Raw genomic sequence first — 17,725 nt, forward strand, 5'->3', positions numbered from 1 at the left:
AGTATCAAAGAGTTCTAGTATGTGGGAGACATTGACAAATATGCACATTAATTTCACTAACCTGTTTACCTGACCCTTCCTAAATGAAGTCAGAGGCAAAACTCCTTAAATGTGAGGGAAAAATCCTGGAGTTATCTAAGTCCAGGCTCTTCAGCTCATAACTATGGCAACAGAATGCCTCCTGGGAAGACAGTATGCACTCTTGCTAGCCCTTCTTTGATGTAATAAGGTAACCTCATCAGGATCCCCAGTTAGCAACTAATCAGTTACATCCCAAACTTCAGGCAGTAAAAAGGGAAATGCCTTATTTGTCTTAGTCGATGAACGGAAGTAAATGGAGTTAAAGGGGAAAAAACCCCCCACAAACCCAAACATCAGGACTCCTTCCTCCTACTCAGTATATGTTCACTCAGATTATTTGAAGGACCACTTGTAACGTTTTGAACCAGAAACAGCCCAGCTTTTCAACAATCACTATGGCTCTTCTAGTTTTTTGACTTACTTGCTGAAGTGATGAATGTTAAGTACCTTTGAAAATTCTCAGAAAGTTGTTGGTTTTTTTTTTTTTCAGAGATCCTTTGAGACTGCAAAAACTATTTAAAGAAGGAAGACAGCATGAGATTGGATTCAGTGCAGTAAAGTAGGTTAGTTTGAGGACAAGACAAAAAGTCATTATTTAGACCTTCTTGTGTTGCCGTGATGAGAACTTACCATTGCTTCTGGCTGCTGTTTTGGGCTGGTCAGCCCCACCAAAGTTTCTTGACTCCATTATCCAAAAGGACTAGTGGCTTTCCAGAAAAGGAAAAGGTTTTGGTATTGTCTGGAAACAGCAGGCGAGAAGTCCATCGTTCCAAAAGGAGCTGGATGTGGAATCAGTTCTTTTTATTGGAGGAATACACAGGAACCGACTACCAATATGTTGGCAAGGTAAGATTCTTTCATACGCATCTATGTTTTGATTTTGGAAACGCTGGAAAGCCAGCTATAGCAAGTAGGTAGGAACAATGCCTGTTACAACTTTTAGTTTGCCTTCTTGTCTGCCCAGCTTCTGCTAAGGAGTAGTTCAGCAGAAAGATTAGTACACTTCAGCTTCAAATTTTAATCAACAACAAATGAGGAAGTTCCTCATTTAACCAGCAAGTCCCATGGCCAATTATGCACAATTATGTTAAAGATTTTTCTTTTTATTTTTGTCTGGAAATAATGCAGCTTAATTATAGGGTTGTCAGGGCCAGATTTAGCTTTAAAATGTAGTATGCATTTTCCCTCATGCTCATTAATTTTGCTAGTCAAACTATATAAACCAGGAGAGGTTTTGGTCCAAGATATTCAGGATTCAGCATACCCATATTTTGGTGAGGATTCTCTCTACCCAGCAAAAGGCAACCATTTCCCTTTTTATTCCCCACTGCACACAACGGTGCTGCAGCAATTTTCCGATTGGGTTTTGTGGTGCCACTGGGGGCTCTCTAGCATGACCTTAATACCACAAGCAGTGCTATTACAAAGAGTTGAAGCACACTCTGCTTGTACACTAAGAAGCAACAGGCAGCTGAAAATTTCTAAGCTCAAAGCGTGCTGACAGTTAGAAAAGGATCTGTAAAAATAATAATAAAAAAATAATTGCAGCTTAACTCTGAGAATATCTATCTCCCTGAGCAGCAGACCTCCATGTAGGTAACAATCTTTACGTGAATTGTAGAACTAATGCACCTGTGGTAAGTCTAGAGAGAGTCTATACTGCCCAAGGTGCTGTAGTATATAGGAGTCTCTCTTGCGGAATGCAGAAATTATGCTATTGATGACATTCAAAACAGAAACAATACAGCTTAGTTTTCCAAACTAAAATGGGACTGTGTCTGATCTAGTTTGATCTCTCAAGCCTCTTAGCAAAGACTGCAGATCACAGTGGTTTGACATTTTATCTCCCTCTGCAAGCTTCTGAGCATTCCCATGAGAGATGGTGGCTGCTTTTCTTGCCTGCCAGTCAGCTGTCAGTCAAAGTTGGATGCGACACTCCTTTCCTGCTAAATGCCTGCAAGGCATGATTCAAATGAAGAGCTACTCAGCTGGTGTAATACTCATAGAGCTCTGACCAGGATAATCAGCATTCATGAAGGGTACCATTGAGCCCAATCTACAGGAAAAAGCCAAAGGCAGAGAGTCCTCAGAGAGGAGAAGTAGAGAAGGAAGATAAGAGGGTACAAAAAAAAAAAAAAGCCAGTAGAAAGAGGGAAAAACTAGAAAGACAGAGGTGGAAGGAGAGGAAACTTTACAAAAAGGAATCAAGATAGAGGGGAAAGGGACATCAGATGGGGGTAGAGGATAAGAGTTGGGAGAAAAAGGTTATCTAAAGAGAACACAAATGAAAACAGAAGGTGAGACATTGAAGGAAAAAAAAAAAAAAGGTAAAAAATATGGTGTCAGGGGAAAAAAAAGGAAAAAGACAACAGTCCTCCACACACTCTTGTTTCACAATCTACTTAGAGGGATCAAGGTAATGGGGATCTCTTTCTCCAAAGATAAAGCATGTGGTCCTGAGGTGAGTCCTACAGTCATTTTCACTATGAATTTTGACATTAAACCTGCTCAGCCCCAAGTCTCCCATTTTCTCCACTGCAGTATTAGAGTAGAAGCTTTGGCTTCAGAGGGACTGATGGGAGAGCGAATATTACTGCAGGATGAGTTTGCTGAGAGACAGTTAAAAAATGATCTAGTTGGACTAGAAAACTAAGAAGGTTTAAACTGGAGTCATTGAGAGAGAAAAAAATGTGGATGTTACTTTTAAAAGTTTTCTTCTACCTATTGGTACTTTAATACACTTACTATTACAAAGCATAGAAACAACACGTAATGTATAAATGTCATTGATTCTGTGTTCCCGGGCTGTTCACAAGTGGCCTTTCACATGTCTTTCAAATGCCAGAACTGCTCACACCCTTGTAATTGAACAATTAGCCAAGAGGCATGGAAGAGCAGCCATTTATTATTAGAGAAAGTTGAGTATTGGTGTGAGAATAAATGATAGAAACAGCTGAATGTCTCCAAATTGAGGTAACCAGGCAATTTAACTGAGCAATTAAACTTGATTGGTGTGGGCAAATGAGGATAGTGAACATGTGTATGAAGCATATTTTTTCTCAGAGGACTAAATGATAACCTTAAATATGAACCAAATATGGTAAGAATATTTGGTTATAGTCTTTTTATTCTTTTATATTAAAGAAATGTGAAGACAAAAATCTTTCAAAATAATAGCAATATATGTATGTAAAGGGGAATTGTGCTTATGGCTTACTGTATAAGCAGTCAAACCTGGCTCTTCGGGGTTTTTTTGTGTTTAGTGGTTAAAGCTGATGGGCATTAACATAATTATAAAAAAATTTATTCCATACAAGCTACAAGAAAAAAAAAAATCTTTTACTCGGGCTGGTTTTACTGTTGTCTTTTCATTTGTTAACATCTGTTTAATTCAAACATATACATCAAAATTTGAGATATAGGAAGTCTGTTTCTATTTCTATAAACTGCCCAAATCACAGTTGTAAAATCCTGTAAATGTTTATACTACAAAAAACACGTTTATATCATAATAGTTTTAGAGAGAAGGGGGAAAAAAGTGAAGGGGAATGGATTCAGGTTTAAGATAATAAGAAAGGTAATGTCTCTGAAGATAGAGCTCAAGGCAGTACTGAGGACAACACTAAAGCATCATCCGAGTCATGGACCACTGTACTACTCTGCTCCAAACTCCAAATGCTTTCCATCCTTTAGAAGATAATTGCCTAAGCATATACGAAACAAAGTAGCCCTTTTTTGGTACCCATGGGTACTGCCAGATACTGGAAAGTGCTCTGCAGTTTTGTATGCTGCACATTTTACTGTCAGCCCAGATATGCTGCTGTACCACACTGGACAAGAATATGCAGCTGCCGACAAGAAGGTCCCAGTGTTATCAATATACATTGATTGTATGCAGTGGCTCTGATTCATCATTTTATTATCCAGTATTTGTATTCATGTATATTCATAAAATAAAGCCTTTTAAAAAGAGTAGAAATTCACACCTCCAGTCTTGGTTAGTCTCAGACATAATAATACAAGGAACTTGCAGAAAAGTTCTAGACTGGAATTATTCATTGCACTACTGAATAACTTGGGAACTACAGCTATTCATTGAAGTGTGATTGATGGGCACAGTGACATTTTAACCTGAAGATGTCTTTTCTTCTGGTTCAGAAATTATGGCACTTGGCAGGGACTCAATCCCAAAATAAAATAAAAGGATTATATGAGCATCAAAGTAGAGAAGTGCCCAGTACTACTACCTAGCCAAAATCTGCAACATCTGAGTTGGGTTTTAAAAGAGATCTAGTTGTACCTGTGGCTGCCTAGTACAATTTTAAAGGGATGGGGTGAAAGCATCTCTAAATCACAGGTAAATGAAGAAGTGGTAGTGCAGCTGTATATAGAAATATATGCTACATTCCCTAGAGGTCTTCAGATATTCCTGGGCAAAAGAGTGAAAAAAAATCTGCCCTGTTCAAAGACTATATTGAAAAATATAGTTATCATGTGTATGCATTTGATGTCTTTGCATGACTGTCCCACTGGCTACATAAAATCCATGTACTGGCATCCATCACTGAGTGGTCTTATTAGAGCACAAACCTACAAATCATTGTGACGTAAAGGGATAGGATGCCGCTTTCTTTTAGACTAAAGAAGGATCAGAACAAGTCTTAAATCTTACTCATTAACCCAGAAACAGCTTCTGGAAGTCTGCAGTGGAAAGGAGCAACTTGTTTTCCTGATAACAACAGACACAACTGTGGAATGGTTTTGTCACACTCTGTCTGTCCAACACTAAAAGGAAACTTCCAGACATACTTTTCATTTTTGCTGTGTCTTATTGATGTTCATAGAGTTCAAGCAGTATGCTCACCTGGAAGCTATCTGATGTTACTACCTGTACAACCCATCATAAACAATCATCCTCTGCTGACAACTCCATTTTTCAAGGAAGATAAAGTCAAAGTCCTGCTGCTATGTGGTTTGGCAAAGCAGAAAGGATACTGCATTATTGTAGGAAAAAAACAGAATCCTTTTGTTTGGTTGAAAGAACTACTGGGAAAGATAAATTCCCCTCTGTCAGGAATGGTTTAAGGTACTGTTGATCCTGCTTTGGAGGAGGAGGAGGGGATGAACTAAATGATATCACAATATAGTTTCAGTAATGCTTTTTCTCTTTTACCTGATTTTACTTCTGGCTACAATTATTCTGAAGGCAAGCAGAACCATTCCTTGCAGTGTATTTCACCAGAAGCAAATCAAACAAAAGGTGGAATCTCTCCAAACCATTGCAAGTAGTGGGACTAAGTCACATACTGAGACAAAAATATCCAGCTGTGAGCACACACAAGGGGCTATTTAAACAAGGAAAATTGTTGTCATGTAATATAGTCCATGCATTTTCAGCATTTGAGGCAGTAATGGATCGCATTACTCCAATGGTTAAAAGGTATCATATCTTAATTGGATGATGTGATAACTAGCAAGAGAAACTTTCACTTTCTCTCAGATCTTTAGTATGCTAGCATTCTGTTCTTATCATCAAAACTTTTGTTCCCCAAAAAAAGCAAGATGTGAAAAGTCAAAGTAAAATGACCCTTCCCATTTGCACTTTTAAACATTCTTTATGTAGTTCTATTGGCAAACACTGGTTCAGTATTTGTTTTCTTTACCTTGTAACTTGCACTATGATATATACCTGATGCCTTCAGTTTCCTGTTCCAAACACAGTGACTATTTGTTATCTTTACAAGGCCTAAAATGAAAAGTTCCACTTGTGACTTCTATTTATTGAGGGAGTCTACTCAAAACAGTTTTCAATTTTTTTTGATGCTCAGAATATCCTTTCTCCGGGTCTAGATTCTGCACACTGCTTCCAGGAGAACTGGCAGCCCAAGAGCCAGGCTTTAAGTCTCTGAATGACCTCTCAGTCCTGAACAATTCCTGGGCTTGAAGTGGCTTACAGCAAAACTGAAGACAGCTATCAATCATCCCTAGGTCACACCAGTCAATCTGAGGTGCTCTGTGGGTTGTGGCACTGCCCACAGTGTACACAAGGCTCTGGGCTGGACCCCTGTCCCTGGCAAGTCCTCAATGGTCTTCTTCCACAACTAAATGTGCACATGAAATTTGACTTTACGCTATGCCTCTTGGAGGACCTCCACACCCTTTACCATGCAGAAGGAGGACTAAAGTTTTGCACCTTTCCATATTCAGGCTCCCTCCAGCACACCATCTGTGTGAGTGTGCTGTGGTCCTCAGGGAGCACTAATGGCTGTCTGCACCACTCCATGCAGAGGAACTTCTCTCTTAGGAGGTCATAGGGCTTTTGTGGGCCATTTATGGCACTCCTGTCCTTGTTCCTGACAAGAAAGTCACAGGGTCTTTCACATGTACCAATGTTAATTATTCACAATGATATGTTTAACCCTGTGGTGAAAGAAGCATTAAGACCAGCCTTTTACACACAAGGAAACTGATGTACAGGGAGGTTAAATGACCTTATGCACAACTGAAAGAAATTTCTAAACTGAGATTTTAAAAAAAAAAAAAAAATCAGAGTTCTTAACACCCCCTCCCCCCCACCCCTTTAAATGATTAAGTCTCCCACTTCAATAGAGTGAATACTTGCCATTCTCTTAAAAGGTAGAACAAATGTCGTGGCACATCTGCACTTTCTTTATTCCTCATCCATCATTCATATTTTATGTTCCACCACTTGACTTTCCCAAGTGCCCTTCATTCCTATATTGAATTGCACACACATACACACACTTGTCTTATATTCCTTTTTGAAAGATTTACTGGTGCTGATAGAAGTTCTCCGTACTGACGGTCTCTGTGGAATAGAGATAACTCTGAAATGAGGGACAGTTGAGAGGTTAGAGGCCCAGGATGATAATCCAGAAACAGCTTGCAGATTTTAAACTGTCATATGGGGGCTAAGAAAGGAGATAATGAGAAATGGGCAGGATGGGCAAGAATGTTATTCAGAAAATGAAAAGGCAGGAAATATAGCATGGTTAATGTTTACGATCATCATAATTGTGAATCTACTTGGCATCATCCTTGTATCCAAATATATTACACAATATAAGAGCCTTGCAACCATCTGTTTCAAACATACCACATCTCCTACATTATGGCACATGATGGTACTTATAGTGTAACGGTACATAACCTCCTCCCCTTCTTCCTATTCCACCTAGAGAAGCAAGCAAATCCTGGGACCCTCAAGCCAATATTTCTGTTAACTCTTGTTTTCAATTTTTGGTGCCCTAAACTAAACAATTTTGTTTTCCATGTGCTAATGACCTGCTCATACCAGTGCTTACATTTTGGGCCACATCTTTTCACAGATCACACAGATCATCCTGTCATACTCTTGTTAACAATCCGCATGTCTTCGTGAATTGTGTGCCCCTAGACTTCTAGCTATAGAAAAACAGCTGAACACATTAATCTTTGTCCCCAAGGAAAGACTGCAGGTGAATTTCAAGTTATTTTGGGTTACTTAGATCACTGGTCTTTGGAGTTGTGATTACCATTTTCTTATTTGTTTGTATAGCACAGTAAAGTCCGCACTAAAGCTGTAATGTCATGAATATAGAATTTGCAGACTAGCAACAGATAAAGAAAAAAATCTCCCTTTCAGGCTCAAGACAAAGGACCATTGTTACTCCACCATTTGTTGTTTACAGTTGGCTCACAAAAATTTTTAAACCGTAAAGCTTAGAGAAATCTCTTTATTAAATGAAACTCATATTGTCTGTGACTCCCTTTTCTTTTGCTGCCGTTTCCCTCACTGGTGAACATAGGTTCACAGTGGAGCAGAAGCAGATTGAGAGCTGTGGCCAGTCAGTGTAACATTTCAAAACACAAACTTAAAATGTGTTGTGATGTGAATACCTACTGTTGATCCATATGCGCTAATGCAGACTGTGGTTTGCTTTCACTATTAATGGGGTGAAACAACCTCAGCATGCACTTGCAAGTACTTCAGGATTCAGTGAAGCTTGTAGTTATCATGAAAGTCTGAGGTGGCAGATGAAGGAAAGGGAAGAATCACCCTCTGGAAGGAAAGGAGAAAGGAAAAATATCAATCCTTTCTGTCTTTTATTCTAATTTCACAAAAAAAAAACCAAAACAAAACAAAATTAAAAAAACACAAAAAATCAAAAAAAACCAAAACAAAACAAAAACCAAAACAAAACAAAAAAACAAAACAAAACAAAAAACCAAAAAAACCCAAAAAAACCAAACCAAACCAAAACAAAAAAACCCCACAACACTCAAAACCAGAACAAAGGTTATAAAGAAATGAAACACTGAGTGAGCTAGAAGTTAAAAACGTACATTGAAAGAGAAAGGGAAAAACAGATCAGCAAATGTTTATGCTAGAACTGCCATTCCCACTGTTTTCTTTTCAGAGCTGTTTATTTTGGAGTCACATCATTCAATGATGATCGCAGTCCTTCTATCCCCAGCTTGTATATGCCATGTTGTACAGAGCAGGGCTCCAGAAGAGCTCAGGTGGAATGGCCTCTCTGTATGGGAGTATCATCTATCTGGCACTGTTTCTTACTTTGTCTCTTTGTGAAATATCAAGTGGCATTTCACCATTAGAAATGTTCTATTGGAACAAAGAAGGTTTTACTGTCCCACACAGGCTCACAAAACGATCATTCAGTCATCTTTAGCATGTTTGTCAGCTTTGCCCATACTATATCTTCATGTTGGAAGGCAACAGCAAGTTAAGTCAAGTCATTTATATAACTTCTGTGTTTAACATCATGTTATCATTAACAGAAGGTTAAGTTCTCCCTAAAAGACAGACCAAAAAGTATAACTGTACCTTTGACTTTATGACATTCTTCCTCCTACCTAGCATCCTTGCAATCAAGTTGATAGGGGCACCAGCAGGGGTTTTAAAGGGCATGCAAACAGAGGTGTCAGAGCATTCATAGTTTTTTTCCACTCCATGTTTTTTCTGTGGTTTTACACATTTCAGGTCAGTTGCTTAAAGCAGAGTTAATGCTGCTTACAGCTGCTAAAATTCCTCACAGAATATCCTGTACACACAGGGAATAACAACCACCAAGGGGTTTGCAGGCAAAGCGTTAGTGCCCTGTGGATGAAAACTCTTGCATGTATATTCGTGGTAATTGTAAACCAGTGTGAGCTTGAGCCTCATGCTACTTTCAAGTAACAAAGCCTGTCAGGATCTACACCATTCACCTGTTAAACCCACCTCATGCAAGTATCTATTATTTTACCTACAGAAAACATTTTATGAAAAATTCCTTTTAGATTATTTAGACTGATGGGATGACACCAACTATATGTGCTTCAGAGATAATTATTTTCTTTCATGAAAACTAGATATGATACGATTGGGAGAGTATAGACACAAGTATTCTCACCAAAAGAATTACAGGATCTCCAGTCAAAATCAACCCACATTCCTAGACAGGCAATGGTGGATCTTGAACTATTACCTGAAGCCTGGGACCAAATATCACTCCTGCCAAATGAAATCACAGAACAATTAAGGCTGGAAGAAAATCCTAGAGACTATCTGGTCTAACCCCCTCCTCAAAGCAGATCCAATTAAAGCAGGTTGCTCAGAGCAGTGACAGGTCAAGTTTTGTGTATTTCCAAGGGTGGGCACTTCTCTCAGTGCTTAACCATCTCTCCTTTGTTTTTTCCTCCTAATATCTAATCAGAATTTCCCTCATTGCAACTTGTTGCCTCTCATCCTATCACTGCCTTCTCTAGATCTGACTTCTCTACACTCTCCCATTAGGTAACTCTAAACAACAATAAGCCTTCTCTTCCTAATTCTAAACAAAACCATTTCTCTCTCCTTTCCTCTCCTCATACATCATATGCTCCAGCCTCCCTACCCTCTTGGTGACCATTCTGTAAACTCACTGCAATATGTCAATGTCTTCCTTGTACAGAGGAGCAGCAAAACTAGATGCATTACTCCAGTTTTATTCTCAAAAATTCTGAATGGAGGAGAATGCCCTCAATCAACAGGCTATACTTTTGTTACAACAAACCACTTGGCTTTCTTCTCACCAAGGACACACTGCTGATTTGTGTTCAATTTCTTGTCTACTGGAATGCCCAGATACTTCACTGCAAAACTATTTTCTATGCAGCCTGTACTGCTGCAAGGGATTATTCCAGCATAGATGCAAGACTTTGCTTTTGTCTGTGCTGAACTTCCTGAGGTTTCCATCAGTCCAGTTCTCCAGGCTGTTGAGGTCCCTCCAGATAGCAGCTCTACCTTTGCAATATTGAAAGCACTTCACCCAACCAACCTCCATTTTTTTATGATCAGCAAAACTCCTGAGGATGTATTCCATCATCTGAGACATTAATAAAGACATTAAGCATTATTGACCCTCGGTATCAACCCCTGAGGAACATCACTAGTAATAAGCCACCAGTCAGACTTCATACTACAGATCACAACCCTTTGAGCTTGGCTATCCAACAAATTTTCCATCCACCTTATTGGACATTTTTCTAGTCCCTATCTCACTAATTTGTCTGTCAAAGTACTATGGGAGACTGTGTCAAAGGGCTTGCTAAAGTCATGCAAAATCCACTGCTCTTGACTTGTCCACAGTGCCATCCATGTCATCACAGAAGGCAATCAGGTTAGTTAAGCATGATTTTCCACTACTAAATCCATTTGTTTGTTCCAAATCACCTTCTTTTTCTTTATGTACCTGGATTTAGCTTCAAAGTGTATTTGCTTTATAACCTTCCCTGGAACTCATGTATACCTATCCAGTTTCTAGTTCCCAGATCCTTCTTCTTGCCCTTCTTTAGAATAAGTGTGACTTTCCCTATTTTCAGAATTTAAGAACCTCCCCCAATGACTATGATTTTTCAGACATTATAGAAAGAAAACATTTTATCACAATTCTTAGATGCATTCAATGTTGTCCTATGGAACTGAGTTTGTCCAATTTACTTAAAAGGCTCTTAATTTATTGGTTTTTGTCTGCTGTGAATAATGTGTCACTCCACCAGAATTTTCTGCTAGGCTCAAGGATCTTCAGGGCCTGTGGGTAAATTGCACTGTCACATCTCTGAGCAGTTCTTTATTCATGAGTAACGGGTCCAACATAATGCATTGTCTGGTCAACTCATCAATCACCTGGGTCAAGAAATTGTCTTATGACATTCTGCAGAAACTTGGGTTTCTTGCACACAGAAATATTGCCTTTGCAGCAAACATCAGAATGATTAAAGTCCCCCATGAGTACTATGGCTTGCAATCATAGGGCTTCCTCCATCTGTCTAAAGAAATCTTTATCTACTTCATCTCTTTGAGCAGGCGGTCTGTAGCAGATGCCTACTGTGATGTCTTGTGTTGGTCTGTCCTCTTATCTACAAGCACTTGACTGATTTGTCACCTGTTCTAAAGCAAAGCTCCATCTACCTAGCTGATCTTTTGCTAATCCCTCTCCTTGCCTTCCTCACCTGGCCTTTCTAAAGGGTCTTCATCCTTCTGTTATAGCATTCAAGTCATGTGAGCTATCCCTTCACATCTTGACTAATGCACATTGAGGAATACTCACTTGAAAGAAGAATCTACTCAATAGCAGCCTCTGTTAAGGTTTCCCATAAACATATTCCTAGTTGAGCAGCCTTCCTTAAGAGGGTCCTGTTGAGATTTAAATGTGCAGCCTTTTAGATTGTACCTGCTGTCTTACACAAATCCTTAATTGTCTGTTTACATGACACAAACTTTTGTTTAGAAACAAAGTTGGGGAACATGACAGCATGGAGATATTTTTCCTTTCCCCAGCCTGTGAACTGTAGAACTAGATGATCCAGGCATGCAAATAGATTAAAGGCTCAACTAAACCTGTGGATATGAATTAATTTCCTTCTTGTTAAGTCTTCATTTAAATCTGAGTGTGGATTCTCATTTGGTTTAGTGTTTGTCTATACCCTCCCTTCTCCATCCCCCTTCTTTCCTCCCTGCCACACACACTTTTATATAGCATATAAAATTCATACACATATTTCAGGATTTGATTGTCAGCATCAAGTGCTCAGAATATCAAAGGGTCACCTTTGTCAGTAAGCAAAGGATGAGCATTTGCTTTCAAGCGCGTCCATCAGGGAGTAGTCAGAACTGTTACTTGCTGAAGAAGCCTGATGTTTTATTCAACTATATCCCAGTAAAAACATTTCTGGATATTAGGCCAAGGGGTTTTTTTTGGTTTGGTTTGGTTTTTTCCTAGTTAATCTTTAAGATATATTTGCCCCTACCCCCACAGGAGAATAGAGGTTTTCACTAAATTAGAAATATATATACCTTAATTAAGGTGCTGTATTTGCCTACCATATAATTTTGAGGCATTTTTGAAAGTCCATGAGTCCAAAGAAAACATTTTCTCAGTGATGAAATGGATTATTCTGACCACTGATAAAGAGTAAGCAACTGTCCCTGGGTAAATTCCCTGAGAAATCAAAGACAATCAAGGCTGGTCATATAATACAGACTGATTTCACTAACCATGTACATTACATAATTTAGAAATTAAGGGACATATACTAAAACAAATTATTAATTATAGAAGTGTATGTTTGTTGAATGTACACTCTTCTGAAAAAAATATTTTCTCCTAATCTCAGTAAAATACCTGCTGTCATCTACTACTATATGAGTTCTTTTTTTTGATTGAGTAATGCAGTATAGGACAGAAGTCCCATTACATTCAGTTGAAGACCTTCAAATTAACTAAAAAATATTTAGATCAAACCCATGAAAGTATTCTGCCATAAAATGTCTGGGTACATGAAAAAACTCATATGATTTTTTTTTCCTGTGTAATTTTTAAAAGATGAAATATATATCTGGGCCTTTTGGCTCAGTGAGTATATTTCCTTGCAAAAAAGAAAAATGGGACATAGTTTATTTATTAATTAGCAAGCTTAAACAGTGGAGTGACATTAACTATGCTGTAGGTACCTTTTCGTGTGCATGTACCTGTCTCTTAGATGTACAAGGATACCAGAATATTGGAACTAATTTGCTCTGACTTGGAAAAAAGCTATGATGCATGTTGGTGCACTTGAATTGTATGCACAATTCACATTGAAAAACAGGAGTTTAGGGGAGAGATTTCCCAGGGAGGTATGCATCCCTTTAGGGACTCCTTCTATTCCCATTGACAGTCATTACAAGTTAGGCACTTAATTTTCCTTAACCTCACAGCTCACTCAATAGAAATGAAAGTACATAATTCCTTTTTACTTTACACAAAGTCTTAAGATACCCCAAAATATTATTTGAGGTAATATAGCCAGCCCCAGAGTGCAGAAACTCCCCTATCTACCCCATCCCTTAGCTAACCTGTGGTGACAATAACCTTCAGATGGTGGATAATAACAAACACCTGAGAGTCATTAGATTTTCTAGTTCTGCAGCTGGATTAGGAATAGGCCATTCCACACTCTCTAAATACAGCCAGCTGTGGCAAAGCTACAGTATTGCTAATCTTTACTCCAGTTAAACAATCCTCAGTGTTTCCACAAAATTAACACAGACCAAATTATACCCAAATGCTCTCAAATCATGTCATAATCATTGCATACAGAACTGGACATTGTTAACAACCTACATTTTACTGCAGGGAGAATGTAGAAGCATCAAATAGTGATCTGTCTAAGATCAGACAGGAAGACTGTGACAGAGACAAGATTAAAACCTGCCAGTCCCGTATTTGTGCCTATAAGCCTATCTTTCCCTTGCATATCTTCTGTTTTGTCAAAGAGGCACACTTAAATGTGCTTCACTCCTTGTTTGTTTTTTTGGGGGTTTTTTTTTTTTATACCAAGAAAATCATCAGTGATGCCTCGAACTAATTTTCCCATTTAGTCTTTAAGACTCACACTTGAATCAGTTATGCTGGTAAATTTGTAGTGATGAGAAAGTCTGTCTCCTAAAACAAAATTACATGTACAGCACTTTATGGCTTTCAAGAATTCAAAGGCTTGAATTTTCATTCCTGATCACTGAGATGTATACACTAGGTAAGAAAATAATTTTTAATCTCTCCTAATCTGCTGCTCAGCTATTCATGTAAGAGAGATTTCTTAGTACCTGAGCTAAGGTATGACAAGTCTGGGGGTGGCTAAGTCCTTTATGCTTTTTAGTAAGTGAATGCTGATGCCTCAACTAAAACCATTCCTCATGTCTACCAGGTACTGTTGCTACCACACAGTTTAAAAATATTGGCAAAAAGGGATGATGGTCAGTATGACAAAGAAATGCCAGATGCAGAAATAGATGGACAAAAAAGCATAAAACACGTGGTTTTTTAAACTGTCTTGGCCTTCCTTAAGAGAACAACCAGATCTACATGCTTTTGTGAGGGTAATTGCAGAAGTCTGTACAATGCTCTTTTGTTACCATCACTACTGTTTAGCTGGAGAGGGCTCTTTAATCTTTCAGACAAAGCCATAATGAAACCCAACTGCTGTAAGTAAAGCTGGGAAAATTCAGTTTACAACGAAAGATTTTTATTTTTTTTTAAGTGAGAGGTGAGTTATTACTCAGAGGCAGAATTGTTTTGAGTTCCTTAGAGTCTAAAAGGAAGATTGGCTATCTTTCTTACTGTTACAGTAGTTCAAAGAAAAGCAAGAAGCTTGATAAAAGAACAAGAAATTCAAGAGCCCATATGTATAGAGATCAGACTTGACACCACAGTCTCTTGTGCCTTATAAATTAAAGAGCTGTTTGTCTTTGTAAAGGCAAACTGTAAATTCCTGCTATAATTGTGTTTAGAGATAATAGGAACAAATAAAACTGCATTACCACAGAAGAGCTGAGCAGCATTCAGCTCAGGAGAATGTGGAGACACCTTTACCTAGTTTGCAGATTTTCTAAATATTCATTAAGATCTGATAATGAATTGTCCCTATTGAGAAGGGCCAACAGAACAAGGGACCTTTCTAGTTTGGGCTACGGCAGTGCAGGAGAAAAGCTCTTGTGCCATTGTCCCTGTTTAGCCGCAGTGAAGAGCAGCAGCAGTGGGAGAACCCAGGAGGGAAAAGAGTTGATAGGCCCTAGGCAATCTTGAAAGGATTGACACTTTCCAATTGATTTTTTGCAAAGCTGATTAGCTGTGACTGTATGTTTCCACTTCAGGTTTGAAAACTCATTTGTGATTTTGAAGGGTGTATAATAACGGTGTGAATCACCAGAGTATGGATGTTTGTTCTTAGCTTCATACATTTAAAATAGAACAGTAGGTTCCTGACTACTGTTTGGCAGCCTATTCCATAAACCAAGGTGCACAACATCAGCCAAACTGTTGTCCCTGTCTATCTCAGGCCATGCAGCCTCACATAAAGCCCTGGCAAAATGAGAATGAAAGGAGCCTTCCAGCCTGCCTGTAGGGTCCAAAGTGGGAGAGCTTTGCCTCTTGTCCCTGGTCAAACAACAAATCCTTCTTCCAGGGCTCTTTATTTCTTATTCTTTTTTTCACTCTAGCACCCTTTACTTTTATTATAGTGACTTTTCTATGTTTTGTTTGTTTGTTTTGAAATCAGATGCCACCATCTTTTATTCTCAGTTTCCTTTTGAGTACCTGGTTGTTTCTGAATCTTGAAATGTTCTTAGTGCTTTTTGGTCTATTCATTTCCTGAAGTTGTTCAGCAGCACAAAACTGGTTTTTAGCTTCCTTTAGTGTTATTCATTTACAGGGAATAGATTGGCACTCCTACTTTTGAGAGTGAATGAGAATGATCACTGACATTTTGATACTGTCAAGAAACAGAATGATAGCATCACCCTGTTGGGTTTTTTCTAGGTGTGTTTTTATTCCTGCTATAGTTCCTGATATCAGGACATTTTTTTTTGCAGATGATACTGCTGTTACTGAACACTTCTATCTGACAGCTAGGTTTTTTCCCCATTTACAGTAGGTGCAATTTTAGCATTTCTTAAAATTTTTTGAATCTCATGGAATTTTTTTTTGTAAAAACCTCAGGGTTAGAGCTAAGAACCAATACTTAGGTTAAAGGGTGCCCTTAGGGGACATTATTTTTTACCCTTTCCCTGTTAGACTCTGAGGTGGTTATCTTAGTAAAACATCTCATTTGCATTTTAATAGTCCAGGTATTGGATCCCTGTATCCTTTACTTTTTTGTTTGTTTGTTTACTGAGTTTTTCTTCTAATATACCCGATTCCATGCAATCAGGGCTGATATGGTTTCATTAAAAAAAGTAGCTTGCTGATATGAGTTTTATATAAAAACATAGTCTGTTATATATTATTATATTATTATGATACCACAACTAAATGAGCCAGGTTTTAATGTATTTCTAGTTCTGCTATACAACCTTTTATAGACAAAACCTCAAAAAATAAGCACAATGCAAATAGGACATAGTATATTTTCCAATAGCTCCAAAGCAACCAACACTCCAAAATGCAGAAATCTTGAACCTCAGTAATTCTTCAGTGCTCTATTTCATTAATTTACTACATATTTAATGTCTGCATGCCTGATTTCAGTACTGAATCTTAACCTTTATTGCTGGCCAGAATATCGTACAGGAAGAAAAGGATGTTCTTCAAAATGGAAGGAATAGAAACAGGATAAAAATGCAATGTTCTTGAACTAAGAGTTACTAAAAAAAATTCCAATACACAGTGAATAGTCATAAATTAGAAACAGCAAGAGAAGAAGAAAAACTCAATTGTTTTAGTCATGGGATGACAGGAAGAAGCGAGTTTGATATGGCAATAAAAATGGCAAATGTTTGTACTAATTTCTAACAGAAATAAGAAAACTTCATTGTTCAAAGGCCTGGGTCCATTCATACAGAAGGAAGGGCAATTGAAATGCATCAATTATTACAGAAAAATGACTAGGATTATCAGCCCTTCATATCTGACCTTTTCTTCACTGGCTTTTTTTGGAATCCACAGGGCTTGAAAATGAGAGACTGGGTTTGTAAACAGGATTCCAGCTGAGGACTCAGAAGTGCCTATTTTGCAAGCAAAGACTGTGTATAGACTGGTAGCCTAGCAAAATAAAATAATGAGAGCATATGGGATTGTTATCTATAAATGTTGGATGAGGAAGAATGTATGCATGTGGAAGGAGGTTCTTAAAAGAGAAAAAAAATGCTGGCACAAGAACAGCACATCTAATCTGGAAAACAAGATTGTTTCTAATCACCAGGGCAGCAATTTCTTCAAATAGGAACTGTGTACCTGTTGCACCTTTTTCTTCTCTAGGCATAGTGGGAAGCAAGCAAGTTAAAACTGCATTAACAAACTGAAACACTCAGGAAACAGTCACACTGAGCCATATTCAGGTTTACTGTATTAACTATAGTATAGTAACTATATTTACTATAGTAAACTAATCACTTTCTATAGTTAACTCATTCAAGTATTCTATAAGACATGACATCTGTAAGTTCAAGAAAGTGATGAACAATGAAGATTGCTAATTCCTTATGACAGCAGATCTTGGGTTAGGGAGGAGATAGACATAAAAATGTGTGAATCTACTTGAAGCACCTGTTGTAGCAGTCTAACAGCCTCTGTGTGGAAGTGCTGTTTCTGATAGCTGTACATCTGGAATCATGGCGCTGTGATCC

General features: G+C 38.2%; 1 protein-coding gene across 1 annotated transcript in view; it reads left to right on the forward strand.

Annotated features, from left to right (window-relative positions):
- The window catches only part of LOC141924268 (cadherin-6), a 103,436-nt gene that overhangs the window by 52,871 nt on the left and 32,840 nt on the right, over positions 1 to 17,725 (forward strand). The window contains exon 2 of the mRNA XM_074826510.1: positions 572 to 927. Within this exon, the coding sequence (XP_074682611.1) occupies positions 700 to 927 (228 nt within the window). The 5' untranslated portion in view covers positions 572 to 699. The remainder of the gene's footprint in view (positions 1 to 571; positions 928 to 17,725) is intronic.

Source organism: Strix aluco, chromosome 1 (genome assembly GCF_031877795.1).
Source record: "Strix aluco isolate bStrAlu1 chromosome 1, bStrAlu1.hap1, whole genome shotgun sequence".
Taxonomy (NCBI): domain Eukaryota; kingdom Metazoa; phylum Chordata; class Aves; order Strigiformes; family Strigidae; genus Strix; species Strix aluco.